Source organism: Tauraco erythrolophus, chromosome 1 (assembly GCF_009769465.1).
Source record: "Tauraco erythrolophus isolate bTauEry1 chromosome 1, bTauEry1.pri, whole genome shotgun sequence".
Taxonomy (NCBI): Eukaryota; Metazoa; Chordata; class Aves; order Musophagiformes; family Musophagidae; genus Tauraco; species Tauraco erythrolophus.
In genome coordinates, this window is record NC_141465.1 from 57,570,454 (window position 1) to 57,592,123 (window position 21,670).

The 21,670-nt window shown below is 35.2% G+C and overlaps 1 protein-coding gene across 1 annotated transcript in view; it reads left to right on the forward strand.

Moving 5' to 3' along the window:
• PRKX (protein kinase cAMP-dependent X-linked catalytic subunit) overlaps positions 1–21,108 on the forward strand; it is a 57,012-nt gene extending 35,904 nt beyond the window's left edge. Inside the window, exons 4-9 of the mRNA XM_086609593.1 lie at positions 4,655–4,774; positions 10,647–10,742; positions 14,578–14,635; positions 17,098–17,175; positions 20,237–20,384; positions 20,908–21,108. Coding sequence (XP_086465719.1) covers positions 4,655–4,774; positions 10,647–10,742; positions 14,578–14,635; positions 17,098–17,175; positions 20,237–20,362 — 478 coding nt within the window. The 3' untranslated portion in view covers positions 20,363–20,384; positions 20,908–21,108. The remainder of the gene's footprint in view (positions 1–4,654; positions 4,775–10,646; positions 10,743–14,577; positions 14,636–17,097; positions 17,176–20,236; positions 20,385–20,907) is intronic.
• Positions 21,109–21,670: the final 562 nt, after the last annotated feature.

The following is a 21,670-nucleotide window of genomic DNA, read 5'->3' on the forward strand; positions in this document are numbered from 1 at the left end:
CACAGACACTATAGTAGTTTATGTTCCTAGCTGATCCACTTATGAATATACAACGGATAATAGAAAGTACAGAACATAAAGTTGGGAGGAGCAAGGACTTTATCAGTTAGAACACAGGTAGTTACATATACAAGTCTGGTTTGGTTTTGGTAGTTTGCATTTTTGGTGTTTTTTTTTTTTTTTTGTAACTGCGTAATATTTTCCCCACTATCTGTAGTCATTTTCACAGAGCTGTTTTTGTCACTGTAAAAATACACAGTTGTGAGCAATTTATCCACTAATGCACTCCAGTAGGTTATTTTGTTTCATAGTCTATTTGATCAAAAGTACAGGAGACGTTTTGTCATTTTTATGCATGGCAAATGTCTGTACACGTAACCCTTATGTGTGTATGTATATATACATATACATATGCACATATATATATAGCGTGTATATGAATTGTGAAAATAAAACACTAAGTATGTATGTTTTTCAAACAGCTGTGAGGAAGCCTGTCACTTAGGGCCAACTAATATGTTCCTATAGAATGGAGGACATGATATGTAAAATAAAATATGGTCTGCAGAAAATCTTCCATACAGCTACACTTCCCATGAATAATTCCGTAGTTGCTTAAATGAGATTTTTCTGTACACATTGTCCTTTCTGGCCATTACCATGTGTGAAATGGTGAACACTTCACCCTTTCACATCTACGATTAAGCTGCTCTTTAGGGAGAGTGCCTGGCTTGTAGCTCATGTTTCCACAGTGGGATGCAGCCTGCACATTTACCTTCTTATTAGTAAATTTTCTGAAGGGTTTGATTGTTATGTTTTTTTTTCTAGAGAAAGAGGAAAGAGATGAGGTTTTCTTGTCTCCTTCTATTCTGTGTTGATCTGTCCTTCAGTTTATTCTTCTTCCCTTTTAGGTTGTAGAGTACTTCTAAAAATAGTCAAGGATTGTTACCTGAAGGATGTAGAAAGGATTTACTTTGAACTTCATAGCCATTATGTTTTAGACCTTTCTTTTTCTGGAAAGCATATACCATTTTTTTGGCATAATATCTCCATTAAACATTTTTCCGATCTTTCTCACTTGTGGTGTTTTTTGTTCGTTTGTTTGTTTTTTTTTGTGCACAGATTTCACTCAATGTTATGAAAGTTTTAGGTAAAGTTAGGACTTTCGTGGGTTTAGTTTTGTTTTTTTTTTTTCTGATAAATGTTATTCACTGTTAATTTTAGTTTGTTCAGTTTACATTCTTGTCAAAAAATTTTAAACTATGAAAATCTTCCTGGAAACTTGAGATTAACCTTTAAGATACTGGGGATACTTCTGCACTGTTGCTTAAGCTGGATGTGCCTCCTGACTGTTCTGCAGAGTGAATTGAGAAGAAAAACAAAACAAGGCGCAGCAAGTCTTGTTTGCAGTCTACTCTGTGTCACTGTCGAAGCAAGAATGTCTTGCAGAACAAACTTTTGTGGATTGGAAACAAAGCAATCTCCACTGAATATAATTATGGAGAAAGTTCTAGAAGAGAACACCAAAAAGGATGTTTTTGTTAATCTCGGGCTTGTATGCGAGAAGCCTGTCAGGCACTTAAGAGGTGTGGATGCTGAATGATGTGGAACGCTAAAATACGTTAACCATTGAGACTTCTTCAAATAATACTCTTAACAAGTCCCACAAATAGTATTTTATACCTTATCTTTGTGACCAGAGTAGATTCTTTGTTTTGTTTTCGTGTTTTAAAGCTATGTATTCAACCTTATCAACTATAGTTTACCTTTTTTTCAGCTTTTATCTTGAAAACCCAGAGCAGTGGACTTTTTGTTGCAGTTTGAAGGAAACAGTCTATTCTTATTATTCTACTTTATAACTTACCTTCAGAAGGATGATCTGGAGTTTCAAATAAACATGCAACAGTCATGACATAGTAATGCTAAAAAAAACCCAACACTTGAGACAATTTGATCTTTATATAGAATTTACTTGATGCTTTTTCCAAAATATTAAATAGTTTATTTCATGACCAACAAAAGAGGAGATACAAATCATGATCTTATGGCAGTAATACACAGCTTGACAAACAATTTGAGCTTCCTTCGAGTTTTTGTGTAGTTAGTAAATATAAATTTGATTGAAATTAAGAGAAGTAGATGACCTACTGGTGGTAATAAATTTTATTTCCTAGTGCAGGTAGGATACTGCAGGTTATGTCATCCTTTCCTTAACTTGTGGTTTTCCTTTTGCTTGAATAAAAAAGATCCTGTTATTAACCTCACCCTTAAGTGAGGGTCAATTTATTTACATTGTCACTAGGAAATTATGTGGGTTCTGGAAGTCATGGTCCAGTGTTAGACTGAATATTTTTTTTTTTTTTTTTTTTTTGGTAATCTAAATGACCTTGATAAGCGATGAAAACCGCCAAAGACTGCATCTCTGCTGAATTTATACATGGATAGCATTGGCAATTTTTGGGAAGGAAAGGATGACTGTTGTGGGGCATTGTCCTGCAAGCTGACTGGCTCATACATTAAAATGAATGTGCTTTCTCTGTTTGCTTTATTTGTACAGCTCTACTTCCCAAATACAGTAAAACTGGCAGCTGCTTTGTTTGCAGAGCTGGCTAAATCGGTATGAATAAAAATTCATACCATGGATTGTAATACAGCTTTTTAATTTGGGAGAGAGTGGAATATTTTGTTTTAAAAGGCAAGAAAGCTTTGCTGTTTGTCTTAATTACCTAGTGCTGATCTAGGCAGCTGCTAGATGGCAGCAGTGTGTAAAACAGTGCTGTATGTTAAGAAATTTCTTGAGTATACTCGATTTGGAAAATGAGAGTTTGTATTTTCTAGCAATAAAAATTATGCCACTCTTTTATGATGAAAATTAAAGATGTATTCTCTACACTAATGAACATAGTTTCAAGAACTGTGGAGTGCTTGGGTGTGTGGTGTGTCTAACACATTCTGATGGTTTAGCTAGAGTAATTTACTGACGGTTTAGCTAGAGTAATTTAGCTTTTGTGATATTAAAATCAAGCTTAAAGAAATTCAACTCTGTACATTTAAAGTCTTGACTGACTGTACAACTCCTCTTCCTTGATCTTAAGGATTTATATGAAACAAGGCTAAGGCTTAAAGAAACTAACCAAACAAACGGAAAACAAGAAAAAACAGCCAAAATATCACTTTAAAATAATTCTGCAATCTCAGAAAAAATGTATTATTTAATCTTTAAAAAAAAAAGTCTTGACGGTCTTGAGATTCCATAAGGTACATCTCGAATATCCATGTATGGTAAAGGAAAAGAAGGTTTGTTAAGTTTAGCAGAACAATAGGAAAAACTACAAGTTGAAGGGAGTATGTATTACTTCTAAAGATGATTGCTATTCATCTTAATGCATATGTTCAGGACCGTATTACCAGTTTGATTGGAGAAGATTCTTCCCGCACTTAACAAATAAAACAATTAAGAGCTTCTCTTGCTGCAAGTTAGAAATCATATGCAGTGACCATTAATTTTCTGACTGTATTCTTTGTCGTTTCTTACTAGAACTTTTGTAAAATGCAATATACTTTTTTTTCTTTTCTGTGCTGTTATTTCATCCTCTCTTGAATTGGTGAGCACTTTTTCAAAGTTTCATTTTCTGCCTTGTGATCAGGGAAGTGTAACTTATTCAGAATGAAAGCACGTATTTTTTTCTCTAGTATGTATTTAAACATAAGATAGTGATGCGAAGCAAATTCCATATTGGTATTTTTACAAATAAGAGTTCACATTTCTGAAAGAAAGGGTTTTGGAATATTCTTAGTTTCAAATTGTAATTTGATCTTTGTAAACATTAACTGCTTAGCTTCATATTATTTCATTAGTGTATGAAATGTACATTGAAATTTGAAATGCACATTTCAATTAGGTAGCAATATAACACTTTTATATCCTGAGCTTATATGAAAAAAGCTATGACTAAAAATGACATTAAAATATATAAAAAATAGTATTACTTACATATCTTACACTTGCGTAACTACACCTTGTAAATATTTTAAATAATTAAAAATACAGATGTTTTCCTTTTAATGGATATTGTGGAAGCGATGGCAGATGACATTGGAATACTATTTGAAAAATGCTATTTAGATTGTAAAAAGAATCTTACTTAGGTCTGCAGCTGTTTACTGATTTAAGCTACTGATTTGTTATATACCCCTCTCACTTTGTTTTTTCTAAACAAAATTTTTTACTTTTGCTGGAAAATGCCAATGATCTTGCCTTTTCTGGGCCTGTCAGTAGTAGACCATGAATTCCCAGGATCTGCAGCTTACAGGGTGAAAACCATTGTTAATAATGGGTAGAGTACCACACCAGCAGTTGGGAAACTCAATGCACAGATGTTTCCTGCATCCAAGAAATTTCTGAATTTCCATATATCTCTGTTACGGGATAATTGGGGAACATCATCAAAGCAGTCTTTATAGATCTTTTTGGAGGTCTCTCTTTTCTCTCTTTTTCCCTATATACAATAAACACATAGGTATATGTTGGGTACTTTCTATGTGTGCTTTTGATTTTTTTTTTTTTTTTGTATTACTGTTATTTCAGTTTCACTTCAGTCTGGTTTTGTTTTTCGTTTTGTGTGGTTTTTTTTTTTTCTCATTTTCCTCCCAGGACGTGGACGCTCTGTGGCACTCCTGAGTACCTTGCACCAGAAGTTATACAAAGCAAAGGCCATGGAAGAGCTGTGGATTGGTGGGCCCTAGGAATTCTTATATTTGAGATGTTGTCAGGGTAAGTGATAATGATTACTATATCACAGCAATATTACGTGATACAGGATTCTTTAGTAGTTCTGTTTTTGATATTCAGAATACTAAATTTGGGCTAAGTTTATTATTGATATACTGGTTTTGTTTCTGCCTCTGAAGAGAGAAGTTAGAAGTTAGGAAATTGTATAAAAGAACATCTATCACTAGGGGTTTCTTAGGTTTTTGGATTTGTTGGATTCATTTGTTGTTTTGTTTGGGTTTTTTTACTTAAGTTTTTTTTTTTAACAGCTGCTCTTTTCCTTATCTGTTTTGGAAGTTCAGGTTTTGTTAAAGTTTAGATTTTTATACATAAAATCCTTTATATTTAAATGGTGATAGAAGAGGGCTACCAGCTTTCTTTGAAGCTTCTGTAATTAGTTTCTGGCAAAGTGAAATAATATTTGCAGTGGGAGGTTTAATCTGTAAAAATGCGTAGTGGCAAGTAAAGTAGGAAGACTTTTATTAGTACAGCTTGTATTACTACTGAGCACTTTTTTTTTTTAAAGCAAATTAAAAAGAGCAGAGGAAAGCTTAAAAGGTCTTATTTGGAAATTTGTTTGCTCAAATGCTACTTTTGATGGTTTGGAATTTGCTTGATAAGCAATGTTTCCAAAAGATACAAATTCAAACTGAAGAGAGACTTTCTGGCATTAATGTAATAGTTTCTGGCTTTCAGTATTAGGTAGATAAAAGTAATTGTCTTAATTTGCTCTTTTTTCAAAAAAGAAATACTATTTTCAATGAAATAAATAACCAGTTGAGGGAGAATATGAAATTCTGCTTGTGTACTGAACAAGGCATCCATATGTTTTTCCTTATTTTTTGTCTTGGCTATATCTTTTGAAGGTACTTGCCAAAACAAAAGAAGTGGGAATTTTGAAAGATCAGTTTTGCCATGGTTGGTGCAGTAGAACAAATGCAGCTGAAAGCAAGGCATTCGTTCATAACTTCAGAAGAAACAGTGTATTTCATCAGTTCTAGTTTCCCAGTTGTTAGTTTCGTCTTTTCGGTAGCAGGCCCGGTGTGCTCTGTGCCCTTGGCTCCCGGAGCGTGCGTCAGGTTGCCTCATGGCCTTCTGTTTTTGGATCTGCAGCCCCGCAGACTGAAGTCGGAACAAAAACGTCCTTGCTTGGATTTATTCTTCCTTTTCTGTAGACAACACTGTCAGTTCAGGGTAGCTTTGACTTTTCTGATGTTTGGACAAGCTCGTCAGGTTGCACGAGCAGATGGTTCCCCTGGTTGATGATTGCTTCATAGCTCCAATCCATCACCTCTGTTTGCAGTGAAGAAGTTCACCCAATAACAGCATTAAAACTTTATCCCAGAACAACATTGCTGCCCACTGCTTGCTTTCTTCATGTCCTGAAGAGTTGCATATGCATTTACTTTGAATCTCAAGGCAATTTCTGGACAGAAAAAAGGCCTAAGAATGTACTAGTAGTTCCCTACTGACCCAGACAGGCTTGGCTAACTGATGTGCACAGAGACCAGGCTTCACCTTTCTTCCACCCCTCTCTGTAAGGGTAAGCAGCCCAAGTTGGTCAAGGGAGTCCTTCTCGGAGGGTTGAAAGGAGCAAGAGATTCCGAGCAGCATTGTTGCCACAAATCTTAGTCCTAGACAGCGTGAAAACAGTAGATAAAAGTGTCTGGTGCTGTAATGTTAGCGCAAGTGCTGCAGTCAGAGTGATTTACCTTTCTGCTAATCTATTTGGTCTGTGTAGTCTCAGTGTAAGTGGGCGTGGGGTGTTTTTCCTTTCTGTGCCTTGCAAGATGTTGACAAGATTCCACTACAGCAGTAATAGAAATGTGGTTTCCAAAGTTAGCATCTGACTAAAGGTGATAGTCAAGCAAGGTTTCATCTCTGGAGCCAGAGACCTCAAGACTGCAGGGCACTGAAGTATGACTGGTATATATTCTTCATTAAAAAAGGGAGCAGCTGCAATCATTGCTATATAGGATCTTTTATGTCCTGAAACTATCTGGCTCGAGTGATGACATCTGGATTCCCCCAAGCTTAACATAAACACTTTGGCTGTAGAGACACTTAAGCAAGAGAGATAAATTACACATTTTTAAAAGGCAACTGAGATCTTACATAGGCTGATTGACAGAGCAGCTGTCTACTGCAACTGATTTCGTAACTCTTTTTACTATAGTATTTGTGTGGGTATGCTCTTCATAATGATTGGATCCTTCTTTTTATTCTTCAATGTTTGGATGGAGTCCCTGTCCAAAGCTGGGATAGAGACTCTGCCCAAGTTAATTTTGTTAATTTATGTTTTATGTTAATTTTTGTTTGTTTGAAGGTTTTATGGTGGGGTTTTTTTGGTTGGTTGGTTGTTGTTTGTTATTCTTTTTTGGGGGGGGGGGGGGGGGGCAGATGTAGATTGATACTACTTACTTGCTTAGGATTTTTAAGATTCTTGAGCTTGGGGAGCTGAGGGGGGCAGGGATTGTGGCTTGTGTGTGCTTTCTTTGAGAGGGCAGGTTGTCACATATTGCATATGCTTTTAGCATTTTATCAGCTTTTCACTGTTGTTGGCAGTAGAATTTTAAAACACTTTTCGTCACCAACTCAAGATTTGGCTTGATATTTACTATCAAAGCTATTAATGCAAAATCAGACCTAGGTAACTTTATCCCTTGAAATTTGAAGAAGATTTAAGAAATAAGGTGGTGAACAAAACCTGACTTCAAGACTAAGTTATTGTCTGCCAGTGAATGACTTAAGACATTTGGTAGTTATTTCCTGAAGTTACTCTCTCTGAACCCCAAAAGCAATTGAAAAGAAAGAGTAGATGTGTGTGCAGGGAAATGGTATCTCTCAAAACAAACAAACAAAACCACACTTTTCCTGTTCTGCAGTGTCTTATTTCTCTAACTTAATCTCTAGAGACCTGTGGAATTCTAGTTCTGCACATACTAGATTTAAGGTAAAGTCCCATTTAGGTTTAAGATAGTAAAATACAGGAAGGGGAAAGAACAGGGAGAACCAAAGATGAGGAGACACCTTTACAGAACAGATGAGTAACATTAACAGGCTAAATAAACTGTCAATAGAAAGAGTTGAAAGATCTATTTATTTTGAGTAAATGTGTTCTGTTACAATCTACCACAGAAGAAAATATGTTTGTTACTTTACGTTGGATATGTTAGGTAATAATTGTACTGTCATCAGACATGTAGCTAACTGAATTTTCTCATTTAATGAGGGCTTTGTGTTTTCCGTTTCTGCTTTGGTGGTCATATATGATGTGCTGGCCTGTCATTTTAGGTAACTAATGGCTCCTGTCTATGGTTTCATATTCTCAGACCTGTGTGTTTTCCCGTGAAGTTTTACAACTCTTCTTCAGTGCTAAAACTATCTGTTATCTTTGAGATATATCTTTGAGACCAATGTCAGTGCCATATTAATGCATCAGATAGCTAAAGGAATGGTTTGCAGCTGTTGTCCCATATATAGAGTTTTTTTGGGGTTTTTTTTTTAGCTTCTTTTCAGTTGGTGGAAAAAAGGCAGCTGTTTGTTATTGCGTGAAGGCAATCTGAAACTCCAAGGGGGTTTTTGTTGATTTATTAGGTACCTTCCAGCTCAGCACTTGTGTTGTTTGGTCTAAAATCAATGCTGTGTTGTAGATTGACATTTGTAAGTAGTATCAAAGTCAAGTTATTTAGTTTGTTCATAAGAAAACTATGTAATCTTTCAAAGCTGTTATCATTTTGTATACAGTTCAAATGCACTTTAGACAGTATTGCCATTAAGCTATTATATAGCCAAGTGTGATTTAAATTTCTCTCAAGAATTCTAGATATAGTAATTTTGGATTTTCAAAGTGGGAAAGCAAAGAGCAATTTAAACATACGTAAATATGTTAAAACATATACATATTCTTGATTTCACATCTCAGTAGTGTACAGAATGTTTGGAGATGGAGGAAAAAACCCTGCATTTCGTATCAGTCTGCTTACTGCAGCTGGTACCTTTGTAATACATCATTACAAAGTCTGATTCTAATTGCTTTATGCATTTATAGATTGTAATATGTAATAACAAATACAACATTGGAAACTGAGTATGCTGTTTGTCAACTTGCTTTGGAGAATGTGAAGGACATAATGATGCCTTACTAAAAATGAACCTTTATATGATAGTCTCTCTGGTGTGGGAAAATTTTATGCATATTAAATATCTATCACATTTTTCTTGTTCTTTAGTGTCAAAGCAGGAATGTATAAAAGTACGAATATTTCTCCCTGAGATTCTTATATTTTTCAGTTTCTTTGTAGCTGAGACGGTTCAGTTTTTCATCATGAAACTACTCTGACTTCCTAAACAATAGTAACAAATGTTCTTCAGTCTTTCCTTAACCAGATAGTTTTTCTGTGCTTTATAGTATCACCTTACGTGTACAGACAGCTTTATTTTACTCTTCTGATGGAATTTGGTGTTTTTTGGTGTTTTGTTTTGGTTTTTTTTTTTAATTTTTGACTGAATATTAGAGTATTTCAAAGGAAATGGTAATCCACTTGACAATCAGCTGAATAATGAAGAAATTGGTACTTCTGAAAACACTTGTGTAATGGAAATAATGTATAGTACTCGTTGAGGCGTAATCTAGCTTGAGTAACATAAAATTAAGGAAAGAATGTGAAATGAAGAAATGTTGTTTTCACCCTTGTTTATGCTACCAATGATTTCCAAAGCCACCAGCACTATATTTGTGTGTGTGCGTGCACACAGTTAAGTTCTCTTAGGAAGTGATTATAAAATGTTAGAGAGATGTAAAAACAGTTTAAATGTTGGACCTTAATAGTGGTTGGACGTTATTAATATGATTGATATCAAAATCCCTTTTTTCTATTCAGTAGGGGTTTTGAGCCAGAAGCATAGCAGGAGAAGGGATGCTTTGGTCGTGTTACAGAAGTCAAAGTGGGGACTAAGATTAGTGATTGAATGGTCAGTTACTCCATTACCCTAAAAGGTTTCCTGTGGTAACTCCTAAAAAGGTGACTGCTGCTCTGAAAACCTGTTGGCATTTGGGCTAAGCTGCTTGTATCACCTGTGCTGATGTGCACATACTCTGAGCTTTTTGCAGTAATCAGGGTATGTGTTATACTAGAAAAGGAAGCACGACAGAAAATTCTCTCAGTTCTCGCTGTAGCTGTAAAACAAGAAGTAGTCTCTGTTAACTTGTTACTTCATGAAGAACTTTTTAGAGAACAGTAAGTGTAGAATTTTAATTGCATTTTGATTTACTGATCATCTCAAGAAGATTATGAAATAAGTACCTTATCTGTCCAACGCAGAAAGACAGATGCACTTTGAGACAATTTCAGGTTCTGAACAGTCTGTCTCTTCCAAGCCTTCTCTAACAAAACATATATTGGAATTCAAGAAATACAATAAATAACTGAACTGTACAATCTATTCATATGAGAGTCCTTTGACACTTCAGATAGAAACTAGCGAATAAGGGTGTGCCTGCAGTTGCAGGACAAGATCAAAAATGGTAATGCCGTTTTAGAAAGTATGCCCTTGGGTTTTATAGATAAAGGCAAAGTATTTTTTACTTTAATACTGAAAATATGTTTCATAGTTGATATTTTTACTGTGTTAATGTAACAAAAATATCTCTTCAATTTTAATTCTGTGTTCAGTGTGCTGCATACAAAAATGTTTTCTGTTTTGCAATAGCAGCCTTAAGTTATTCTTCAAGTTAGTGATTGTTTGATGATGCCCTACCAAAATGAACTATATAACCAGTCATTTCTGAGGGGAATTGCTGTAACGTAATATTGTTTATAAGGCTTTTAGAAATCCTTTTTCTAATCTCTAAAAATTTGCTCTATTAAAATAGGTTTCCTCCATTTTTTGATGACAATCCATTTGGTATATATCAGAAGATTCTTGCTGGCAAAATAGATTTCCCAAGGCATTTGGATTTATATGTAAAGTAAGTCCATGACTCCAAGCACTGTCTTTTATATTCTAGACACCTCCTGACCACTATTTCTAAAGGATCTTTGTAGAAGACCAGATACTAGATTTTAATTTTCTAAAACACTGTGTTGAAAAATATTTTAGATTACGTTTACTCTTGCAGTCAATAAGTAGACTTATCTGTTTGGTAGACTTCAAGCTGGAGATATGGTTGTAAGATGGTATCTACCTCTCTTACTTTTCTGCATGTTTTTGAATATTAAATGCTTTTCCATCTTGTACAAAGCTCATTGGTACCACGTTGGTGCATGAAAGGAAGAAAAGAGGATAAAGAGTAATTTAGTATTAATAGCTAATATTAATAGCTAATTAATAGCTATTTAGTAATGAATAAAAATTAGGAGAGCAGGAAGCGGACACTAAACTGTTCCTTTGCATGCATATGTACCAGTTAAGTCACTCGCAGCATAACTGCTTGAATGAATTTTCTGATACTTACAAGTTCCAGTTTAATTGGCTTGCACTTCTGATAGCAGAGCCCCAGTTCGATATGCAATGTGATATATGCATGTATGCATTTTATTCAAAGTATTTTGCAGTTGTTACAGGTGTGTCACAGATGAAATGCTTTTTTCCCTATTTAAAAATTTCGTAATTTAGGTAATTGTTAGTAAACATTAGAACAGAGGAAGAGCAATTTTAAAAATGGAAGTTTCTCCTCAGGAGCAGAGATGATTGAGTGAGAAAGCACAGGAAGGTATTCTTACATTCCCAGGTTAATCTTTCAAGGTGTTCTGAAAAAGTGAACTTAGACATGGCACTTGCTTACTGTCACTGCTAGGTAAATAGATAAAATGTTGTATGGCAAATCTAATGAAATCTGCCCAACTTTCTCTGAACTTTTATGAGTTCTGCAAAAATAACTATTTAAGGAGGATTTTTTTAAGCCTCTATTGAATCATCAGGTGCACTGAATCAAGCATGTCTGCATCACCTTAGGCTGATTAGTGTCTCATATTTATGTCTGTTCTTAACAGAGTTTTCCCTTACTATCTCGATGTTTCCAATTTAGTGTAGTCTCATTGTCTGGTCTTCCTAACAGAGAGAAAACTGAATTTCTCAGAGTATTGTGTGCACTAGAGTATAACAGTGTGACCAGAAGATGAACAGCTCAAATTAGGTTATTATCATTAGCAACCTTTGTAACATGGTGAAAGCATTTAAAAGTATAGATGCTGTTAGCTTTTGTTTGGACTCAACATTCACAGACAACACTGATTTCTACTATCCGTAAGATGCTGTGAAATTTCCTGGTTATGGCAGTAAGCATGCATATCACAGAATGTTAGGGATTATGAAGGTTTTGCTCTTCAGTTTAGATGTGACTGTCAATGAATTGTAAGATTTGTTAATCAACGTAGTTATTGATACACCTCTTTCCCAGCTTTTCTTACCCAGGTGTTCTTTCAGTGTGTGCTTGGCAGTTCATTCCCTTTACACTCCTGCCTTTAACGGGTCCTATAGGATTATAGCTTGGGCTTTCCTCCTTTGGCACCTTGGTTTTGGGTCATCTCATTCATTTATGTGGCTTCACCTGCTTTCTGCAGTGGGTTGTAGCGTAGTATCTCTCTCTCTTGTTCTGTCAACTCCTCTTCCTTTTTTTTTTTAAACCACAACATGCAGAACTGGGTAGTCTTTGATATCTCTGCACCATTAGCTTATAGCAAGCACCAAGGTTGTTTTGTCCTAAGACGACAGTCTGCTTCTTAACTTATTTGTATCTCATTTGCTTTCTCTTTCTTCTTCCTTACCAATTAGTATCTTAGAAGACTATCTTGGGTCCCGTCACGTCCAGGCTTTCTGAAGTATTAGTTCTATACCGTGTTTTTAACAATTGAACTTCAACTCTCAGCTCTTAGGCAGCAAAACTATTTTCCTTTTTGAACTTTGGGAAAACTTTTCTGTCTAGGTGTACTGGCTAAATTTACTGGTTGATGTTTTCCTACCTGCCTACCCCCTATCACCCTCCTGCACTTTTTACCCTTTGAATTGGTACCACTTTTGCTTTCCCTTCTGCTGCATGATGTTCACTGTCTCTTACTGTGCTGTATAACTGCTCTGTGTCTTGTATAAGTGCTGTTGCTTCTGGCCTGAGTACATCTCTTCATGTTGCTCTCTACTGTGTCCCTTTTGTTAGCTACCTTGAAATTTGTTCAGATGTCCACGTCCTTTGTCCTGTATACATGAAGTCCTTGACATATTTGACCATTAGTTCAGATCTCTTCTGAGGAGCAGCTTCTGCTATGATGATGATAATAAATTAACTAACTAGAAATTCCCAAATAAGACTGTCAGCAGAGTTTTGTGTTACTTCGTTTCTGATAAAACATAACTGTTAATTATGCTCCACCTCTTTCTTTGGCCATTAATGAGTTTTTAAGTTATTTCTTTATATTTTTGTTTGTTTGTTTTTGCAAAGGCAGTTTTGGAAAATACCAAACAAAACATTAGTGCTTACAGCTGTTTAATAATTATTAGTCTGGAAAGACCCTGATGTATGTATTTGGTGAATGAAATTCTACAGCAGCCACATCTATTGGATTGACTTTGACATGCTCATTTCTAAATTATTCTTTAGAAACTATGTAAAAAAGAAGCACTAAACTTTCTACTACTTGGTTCAGTTTAATGGATGTTCTATTGAATGCAGCAAATGTCTTCATCTTTAGTGACAATACAGTATCACTGAGCAAGCTCATCTCTTAAATGTGCTTATCTAAGATTATTTTTGAAGCAAGCCAAGAATGATCCGCTGAATATTTTCTGGTTATATAGGATTAAGGAACTCTGTCATTTATCTTTGGCTACATAACCTGTGAATCTTGTTCTGGGTTTCTGGATTTCTTTTCATTAGAGAGATAAATGATTTAGTCACATGATCTAGTCTAATCCCAATATTGATTGGCTGGAATGATCATGGGAGTTTTAAAAATCGCTTTCTAGCTTGACTTTTTTGTTCTCCTTTTATCCGGCAATTGAATATTTTTCCAGTTGAATTTTAGAACTGTATTCCTGCCAAATGCAACAGCTTTTCAAACAGTGTAGCACATTCACTCTCAGTTCATATATTCTTTGTGCATATGCTTTTATGATTTCAAGGATGGGTGACAGAATTCTGTTTTTGTTTTGGAATAGTAGATGTTACAGTTAGGGTTTTAGAGAGGCACATGTGTCATTAATATGTTTGCATTATTTTCTATAAATAAAGCTGTTGGGTGTTTTTTTAAACCTTCTGCAAAGTTAAAAATTAGAATTAACCATACTCTGTAGATCCTCAGGATTTCGTGCAGTGTAGCATCTCTCAAGACTATTTGAGGCTGTAGAAACAAAAGAGTGACTAAAGTTTTTTTTCTTTCCTGTCTGTGGTACATTGTGCAAGGAGAACAGAATGCTATTATTCTAAAAATAATTAGCAAAATAGTTTTTGAGATAGAAAATAGCTGCTTATAGAAATGTGAAGCCAGATTTGACTTTCAACTTGTAAGTAATCAAGCTAACTAAGTAAATTGTGATACTCGATTTATGTCAGAGTTTTTTGGTGCTTAATATTGAAAGTACTTTGCTATTAAAGTAGTTTATTTGCAAGAATTCTGTGAGTTGGTTTTAGAACAGGTTATTCCTCTTTATCATTCACTCTTAAGTGTTCTAAAATATGAAGGAAACGAATGGGTAAATTGCACACAGTATTAGCTAGTCAAAGAGAAGTATGCTCATATGCTGTAACATTTGTATGACAGTCAGATATAAATTACTTTTGTTTAACAGAGAACATGTTTTCTTTACTGCAGAGACCTTATTAAGAAGCTGCTTGTGGTTGACAGGACAAGACGATTAGGAAATATGAAGGTCAGTATGAAATGTTAGGTGTAATGCAGAACATAGCACAAGGTTGAAACAATTCTATAGCAAAGATGGAGAACAGCTCTTCTATGGCTTTTGTTTTTATGAGCACGGAATCGAAATACATTTTCTTATACATTACTTTGGTTGTACAATCCTAAATGTAAAGTTTAACTCTGTATTTCTGGAAATCGTACTCCTATTGTCTGGATTAATGCTACCCTTCATGACAGTTTTTCCACCTCCCTGCCACCAAAAAAAAGAAAAAAAAAAAAGGAAAACAAAAGAACCTCTACCTGTTTACTGGTTAATTTGAAGACTTACAGCAGCATGGTACTGCATCCTGTAGGGCAGGGTACGGACTGATTTGCTTCTTTCTTTGGAGTTGTTTAATTCCTAAACAAGCACTAATCGAATTTGAAGCTTAAAAATTACTTTAAAGAGTATAGAGTTTTTTGTAGTACCATGATGTTTGGTTATTGTCCTGGTAGTTTTGTGGTGGGGCTGATTAAGCACAATCAAATAGTCTTCCACGAAGAATTATTCTGAACAGACTTCTGAAGGCAGTAGCTTACTAGTCAGAAATATACTCACATGCCTCAGGTAGCATTCCACCTTACCTCAGAAATACATCTGTATCTGTCATATGTCAAGGAGGAATGCAAAGCAACCCTGTGAATTCAGTGACACGTTCTGATGTGGTACTACTTGTAATGCCAAGATGATGTTGATTCTGCAGCTGTGCAGTAGCTTTGGTTGGTAGTGCAGTGAGAAGTTAGCTGCATGTGAACTAACTCAGGTATTTCAACAAGCTAGCCAAAGCACTGCACAAAACTCAGTGTAGTTTTGTTTACCCTTCTGGCAGGATAAGTGACTCCTATATTCATTGATGACTTATTGTTGTTACGGTGTTGCAGATACCTGAATTAGCTTGTGTAGTGTTTTAATTCTTCAGAGGCAGCTGAAATTTCCATTTCCCTGGGCATAGGACGTTAGAGGTTTACTTTTTTACACAAAACACAATTTATGTTGCACATAGGTGAAGTAGGTAAAAGATGCACGGTCATCCAGGTTCCTTGAACGTACCAATGTAAGTATAAATGCTCGAACCTGCTGTCTGAAGTTCCTTTTCAGAGCCTTTTATGGCACAAACTTAGACTGGTAAGAAAATAAATGTTTTTCTTATCTTTCAGAATTCTTTGCAGTTTTCAGACGGGCAGCAAGAGGATTAAAACCAAACTTTTATAAACTGAACATTTAGAAAGTTATTGACCACTGAAAAAATTTATATCTTTTGACAGTTTTGAAGGAAAACTAAAACAAAAGCAAACCTTAGTTTATTCAAACATGGGTTTTGGGAAAGGTGTTTGGCTGACTTTTTTTTTTTTTTTTCTCCGTGGTTGTTTTGTTTTGTTTTGAGGTCTTTCCCTACAGTTGGCTAAAATGTCAAAATGAAAAATAGTTCTAATTAGAAACAGGATTTGAGGTGGGAGCCATAGGTCAATCTTAACTCTGATCCTTTTTCATAATAACAGTTTGTTTAAAAAGATTCAAATCCCATTGGGCATTTTCTGGTGAAGCATTCAGTCAGATCTGCTTTTGAGGGTACTCTGCTGGTTGCCTCTTTGGATATGAGCATGGATAGTCCAACTCCATGTATATCTGAAAAAAGCCAAATGTATGGTATGTTTCATTCCATGGAGCTGCATGTGATATGAGCTTGAGTGCTGTGCATTAAAACTGTGCTGTGATCAAACCTGAAACAGAGAACCAACTGTTTTTCCCCAGTGCTTAATGCCTTGAGTCTGTGATTGAACCAAGCTTCAGCCTGGGGAAAAGAAAAGAGAAAAAAAAAAAAGACATTTTCATTCTTTATTTATGTAATCAAAACAGTCAGCCCAGAGAGAATAATCATTACAAGACAAATACGCCTTTATCCATGTATCTAAAATGAAAACAACTGGTTTTATGTATATACTTTTGTAATGGTACCGAGAACCTCTTTTTGTCTGTACTAAACATCTGTAATACTTGATAGAACTACGTGCTTTGCATGATTTTTATTTAAGACACCGTCAGCTCTCAGTTGTTTTCTTTTATTAGCGTAAGAATTAGAAAGTATATCTGAATAAGAGGCACTCTCTAAAGTGCTGGAGAAAACAGAGGTGAATAGAACTTCAGTGAATGGTTTTGTGGGTATTTTAAAGCCTATTCTTAATCTCCCTTGTGTCAGAAGAATGCTGCTAAAAAATAAAAAAGAAATTTGGATCTTATTGCTGGAACTCAGGATCTGCTAGGGGAATAACGCTATGAATTTATCCTGTAGAATCTTTTAATGACTATCACCTGAGAAAAGAAAAAAGGTTAGACAGACCATTAGTCTGCCTTGATACCACAGTGCTTATGAAATAGATGGTTTGACATACAAATAACTTACTAAATACTTATTTTGATTTTTTTCTTTAAAGAACGGAGCAGATGATGTGAAGAGACATCGATGGTTCAGGTCTATAGATTGGGACGCTGTACCTCAAAGGAGACTGAAGGTATGTTCTGCAAAATACCATATAGGACATCGCAACATTGTTCATTTAAGCTGATCTGTTGAGGTTTTGTTGCCTGTTGCATCTGTGTGTTCGTATGTGTATAAACGCACGCATCTATAACTACATGCATTTTTATCCTTTTACACTGCAGAATTAATTATGTGAATGTTAAATTGCATTTTTATCTATATATGAAATGTCTAAAATAAATTCTTGCTTTGTTTTGCTGAAGTTGATTGGTTAATACAATATTTAATTTTCAGTTTTAGGCTTTTGTAAGTAACTACTTGTTTGGGAGGATGGGAGGATATTGGTGGTTTGTTGATTTCCGCCTGCACCCCCTCCCCTCTTCCCCTTATATCTGTGGAAGTATTTTACTTTGGGCTTTAAATTTTTGTGCCAAGTTCAATTCAGGTAAACGCTTTAATAAAATGTAAAGCATATGGAATAGGAGGAATAGGGAAGGTGAGAGAGAAGGATTTATGAATGTAATTCTAACATGCTTTTTAACAGCACTGGATTCTAGTATTATATGAGGGCAGATGTTTGCAAAAGCTATCCATGCTGCAAAATGCTTTTTAAAGTCCTTTGGAAGTAAAACTACCTTCATTCTTTTTCAGATTTCTAACTAGTACGATTTCTTATAGCAATGATTTTCACTAACATAGGTTGCCATATGTAGTCAATCAAATACCAATTAAATATTCGGTTTTTCTTTCTTAGCATTGGTTTCTTATAATTAATTTCTGGCTAGATATCTTAAATTGAGTTCTTGCAAAATAGATAAGAGATGAAAATGTTCTTGATGTGTTCTTGTAGACAACATCTTAATACAAAACTATAGGTGACTTTTTTCTTAAAAAAAGTTTACATTGTTCTAAGTGTGTGGGTTTGGAGATTTTTAACGATTATTACACTCTGATGTTTTATGTAGATCTATTGTAATGAAGTCCCATTTTTCAAATTATTTACTGTAAATTCTGGTCATGCAAATCCATGAAGAACACAAACTGGTTAATAATTCAGCTCTGAAGTTTATGATAGCCTACTGTATTAGCAAATAAATAACAAAAAAGTAGCATTAAAAACTGAATGTTAGAGGTACAAATCAAAAGTCTCAGGTCCAACCATCCTTTGTGTTACATTTTTGTTAAAAAAAAAAACAAAACCAACAACAAACCAAAGAAACAACACAGAACAAAAACAAAACAACGAACAAACAGCCAAGAGTCACTGTGGCATGCAGATTATTATGAATTCAAAACTTTTTTCTGAAGTTTTGTACTGGCTACACTAAGCTCTCAGAAGATGAGATGCTGCTTAATAATACTTCAGAGCAAGAATGTGAATTGGGTCAGAAATTTACGTTGTTATTTCTAGAGGCAACTATATTCTTCACAATTAGTTTTCACAATCTTGCTCTATTTCATACTGATGAAGAGATTGAAAATACAAAATAATGGATACAGTGCTCCATTTTCCCTGTTTCTTACAGTATAAATTGGCCTGTTGTACAAATGAAACATTGATTCACAGTCCTGATAAGATCTTAAATATCAGAATTATACAAATAATACTAACGACAGAGAGAAAATCTTGTTAATCTGAAATGGAGGATTTTGCTTTCTCTCTTCCCCCCACCACCCCCACCCCGTTTTCCCATTTTTGTGTGTCACTTCACAAAACTGATTTTCCTGCTGAAATGCTTACAGGGACGTGGGGGTACCAGGCATTGTGCACAGTGGAGCAGATAGGTCTCTGGAGCAGATCAGATTCTGCACGTTTTCTTAAGCAGCTGGGCAGTATGCTGTGACTGCCACGTTGCAAAAGTGGGACTTTGCTTTTGGCTGAAGCTTAGCAGTACTCTCCCTCACAACCTTTTCTTTCCCATTGAAAACCTGCTGATGGCATTGTCTCAAAAGATCAGATGAGCTCTCAGAGCTAGCGGAAGCCAGGCTTTGATCTGTTTGAGGAGATGCAGAATAATGTTTTGCTGTACTTCAGAGTTACGTCTGTGTTACGACTGTTATTAGCCAGTTTGCTGATCATCTGTAAGATTTTCTCATCCTGAAGTGTTTTGTTGGACTCATGAAAATAGTTAAACTCTCTGTTACTGAGAAGGGGATAGAGAGATGCATGTCCCTTGAGAGAAGAAAAGGGTTTTGCACTTTCCAGGGTAACCACTGGAATTAATGAAATGTTCCAGAAAGTAGCTTTATCTCATAGTGTGTGGCAAGAAGGGCAGAGTAATCTCGATGCTAGATATGAGACAAAACTGCAGGTGTTGGAAAGCTGGGCAATAGTAGAAATCCAAAGGATCCTCTGAGGAAAGAAACAGCAAACAGATACTTCTCTTGGCACCTCCAAGTTTCCTTAAAAAGATGCATTTGAATTAAGATACTTTTAGAGACATCCTTGTGAAGTGACTTTTTGAAGTGCAGCAATTTCTTTACCTGCTTGAATTTATAGCTAGGCTAGGAAAAAGCATAGTAGGTGGTGTGAGGCATACCAAAGTTAGTAATTTTCAACCCTCTTAAAAGCAATCAATCTATTGCAAAGCAATGAAGAGAAGAGGAGGCTTTTTTCCCTTCAATTAGAAAGCAGCTACCCACACTGCTATCAAGACCCATTCTTAGTTGAAAGGAACCTAATGTGATGACATTCCTGTTTGCTCATGGGCCATGGGAGAGGGGAGGAGTGAAGAGGGAGAGTGGCAGATTATAGTGTAATGGCAAGTGTCTGGAAGCTTAGTTGCAGTCATCTCTTGGGGTAGTTACCTTCAGTTTGCAAAGCAGCTAGAACTTGAGTGCTAAATAAAGTAGTTATCTGTATTGTGTCATTTAACCACAGCATTGAACTCCAGTATAGACAAAGCGTTGGAACGTCTCTTTCGCTGCAAGCTTCTCTCTCATGCCACTCATTATTAGTGAAAAAAGTGAGCTTTGATTAAACAAAATGAGTACATATTTATAAGTCTTTTACAGAATTTCTGCTTTAATATGATGGAGAGGAGCTCATGGAGGAAACTACTAACGTTTTGTGTTGTACTTGTTCTGACTAGCCTCCCATAGTACCGAAAGTATCCAATGATGGGGATACTTCCAATTTTGAAGCTTATCCTGAAGATGACTGGAACAAGACACCTCCAGTACCTCCTAAAGATCTAGAAATTTTCAAGAACTTCTGAATGCGACATTACGGTGGATGAGGTATGTCCAAATGTCGGGAGTCCTCTTCAAAACATTGCAGGTCTGTGAGTGTGAGCCATATGCAGAAATTATCAGAATTCTTCTGATACATAAAAGTGATTAATACTTCCTTACAGCTCGTAAAACCAACATGAATCATGGTAGTAGATAGTATAAAGTAAACAGTTGAAATAAAATATTGTAAAGCAGGCTTACAGAATGACAAAGGTAATTTATCTCACAGGCTTTACTGTTCTACAGTGATGAAGAGTTTTTCGCATAGACTTAAGTCCTTCTGTCCTTAAAACTTTTAAATAGTGTGTTAAAAGGAAATATCTAGATTGATTTGACAGATAATGAAATGTGATTGTTCTTGATAACGAGATTTTTATTAAGAATGAAGACTTTACTTAGAGGAATAAGATTGTCAGATTAATTCTGTACCCTGGATTCTGTCTTGTAACTGTGATAGATTGATACTTGTCATTCCATTCACATGCTCCATGTTGTATTTTGTTCCTCTTTCATTATTCTTTTGTCTCAGAAACTGGAAGGAAATTGAAGTGCTAAGAGCAGATCTGAAGAAAGATGGAGTTCATACGTAAATGAAGACTTTATTTGTGGATAAGAATCAAACTGCATTCAGACATGCATATTGGTATACAGCAAATATCTAAAGAGTTGGAGGCAGGCAAGAACAATTTTTTTGCTGTAAACATTTAACATTACTTTAGTGAATTGTAATATTGATAGTCTACTCTAAAGTAGACTCACTAAAGTGGTATATTTTAGAATTTTTTTTTTTTAACTTATGGGTTAGTTAAGTTTCCTGCTATTCCCAGATCCTTTTTGCATAGTTAACTCATAGACTTAATTTTATAAGTTTATACTAAACTTGTGTAATTAAAAGCACAAATTAGTATATATGTATATAATGAATACAATACAACTAAAGCACAGGAACTGTGCAAAGATGTAAATTTTTGTACTTTGCAGAGTCTATGATTTTTATTTTTCAAATAATGTTTTTCAAGAAGTTCTCTAGGAATAAAAATCTTAAAAGGATAAGTTTTTCATCATCTTATATACATTTTATAATTCTTTGTAAAAATAAAAATAATTACGTTTTAAAAAAGATTTATACCTAGAATTTCCAATGCCTCACACTTGCAACCATAGTACTTGAAAGCAGAAAGACAAGGGCATGTTTTCTTGTTGATTAAGATGCATCTTAATGGCTAGTTTATGAAGTTGTGTCGCAGTGATGTCTCTTTACAAACCAGGATATTGAGTGTGTCTGAGACGAG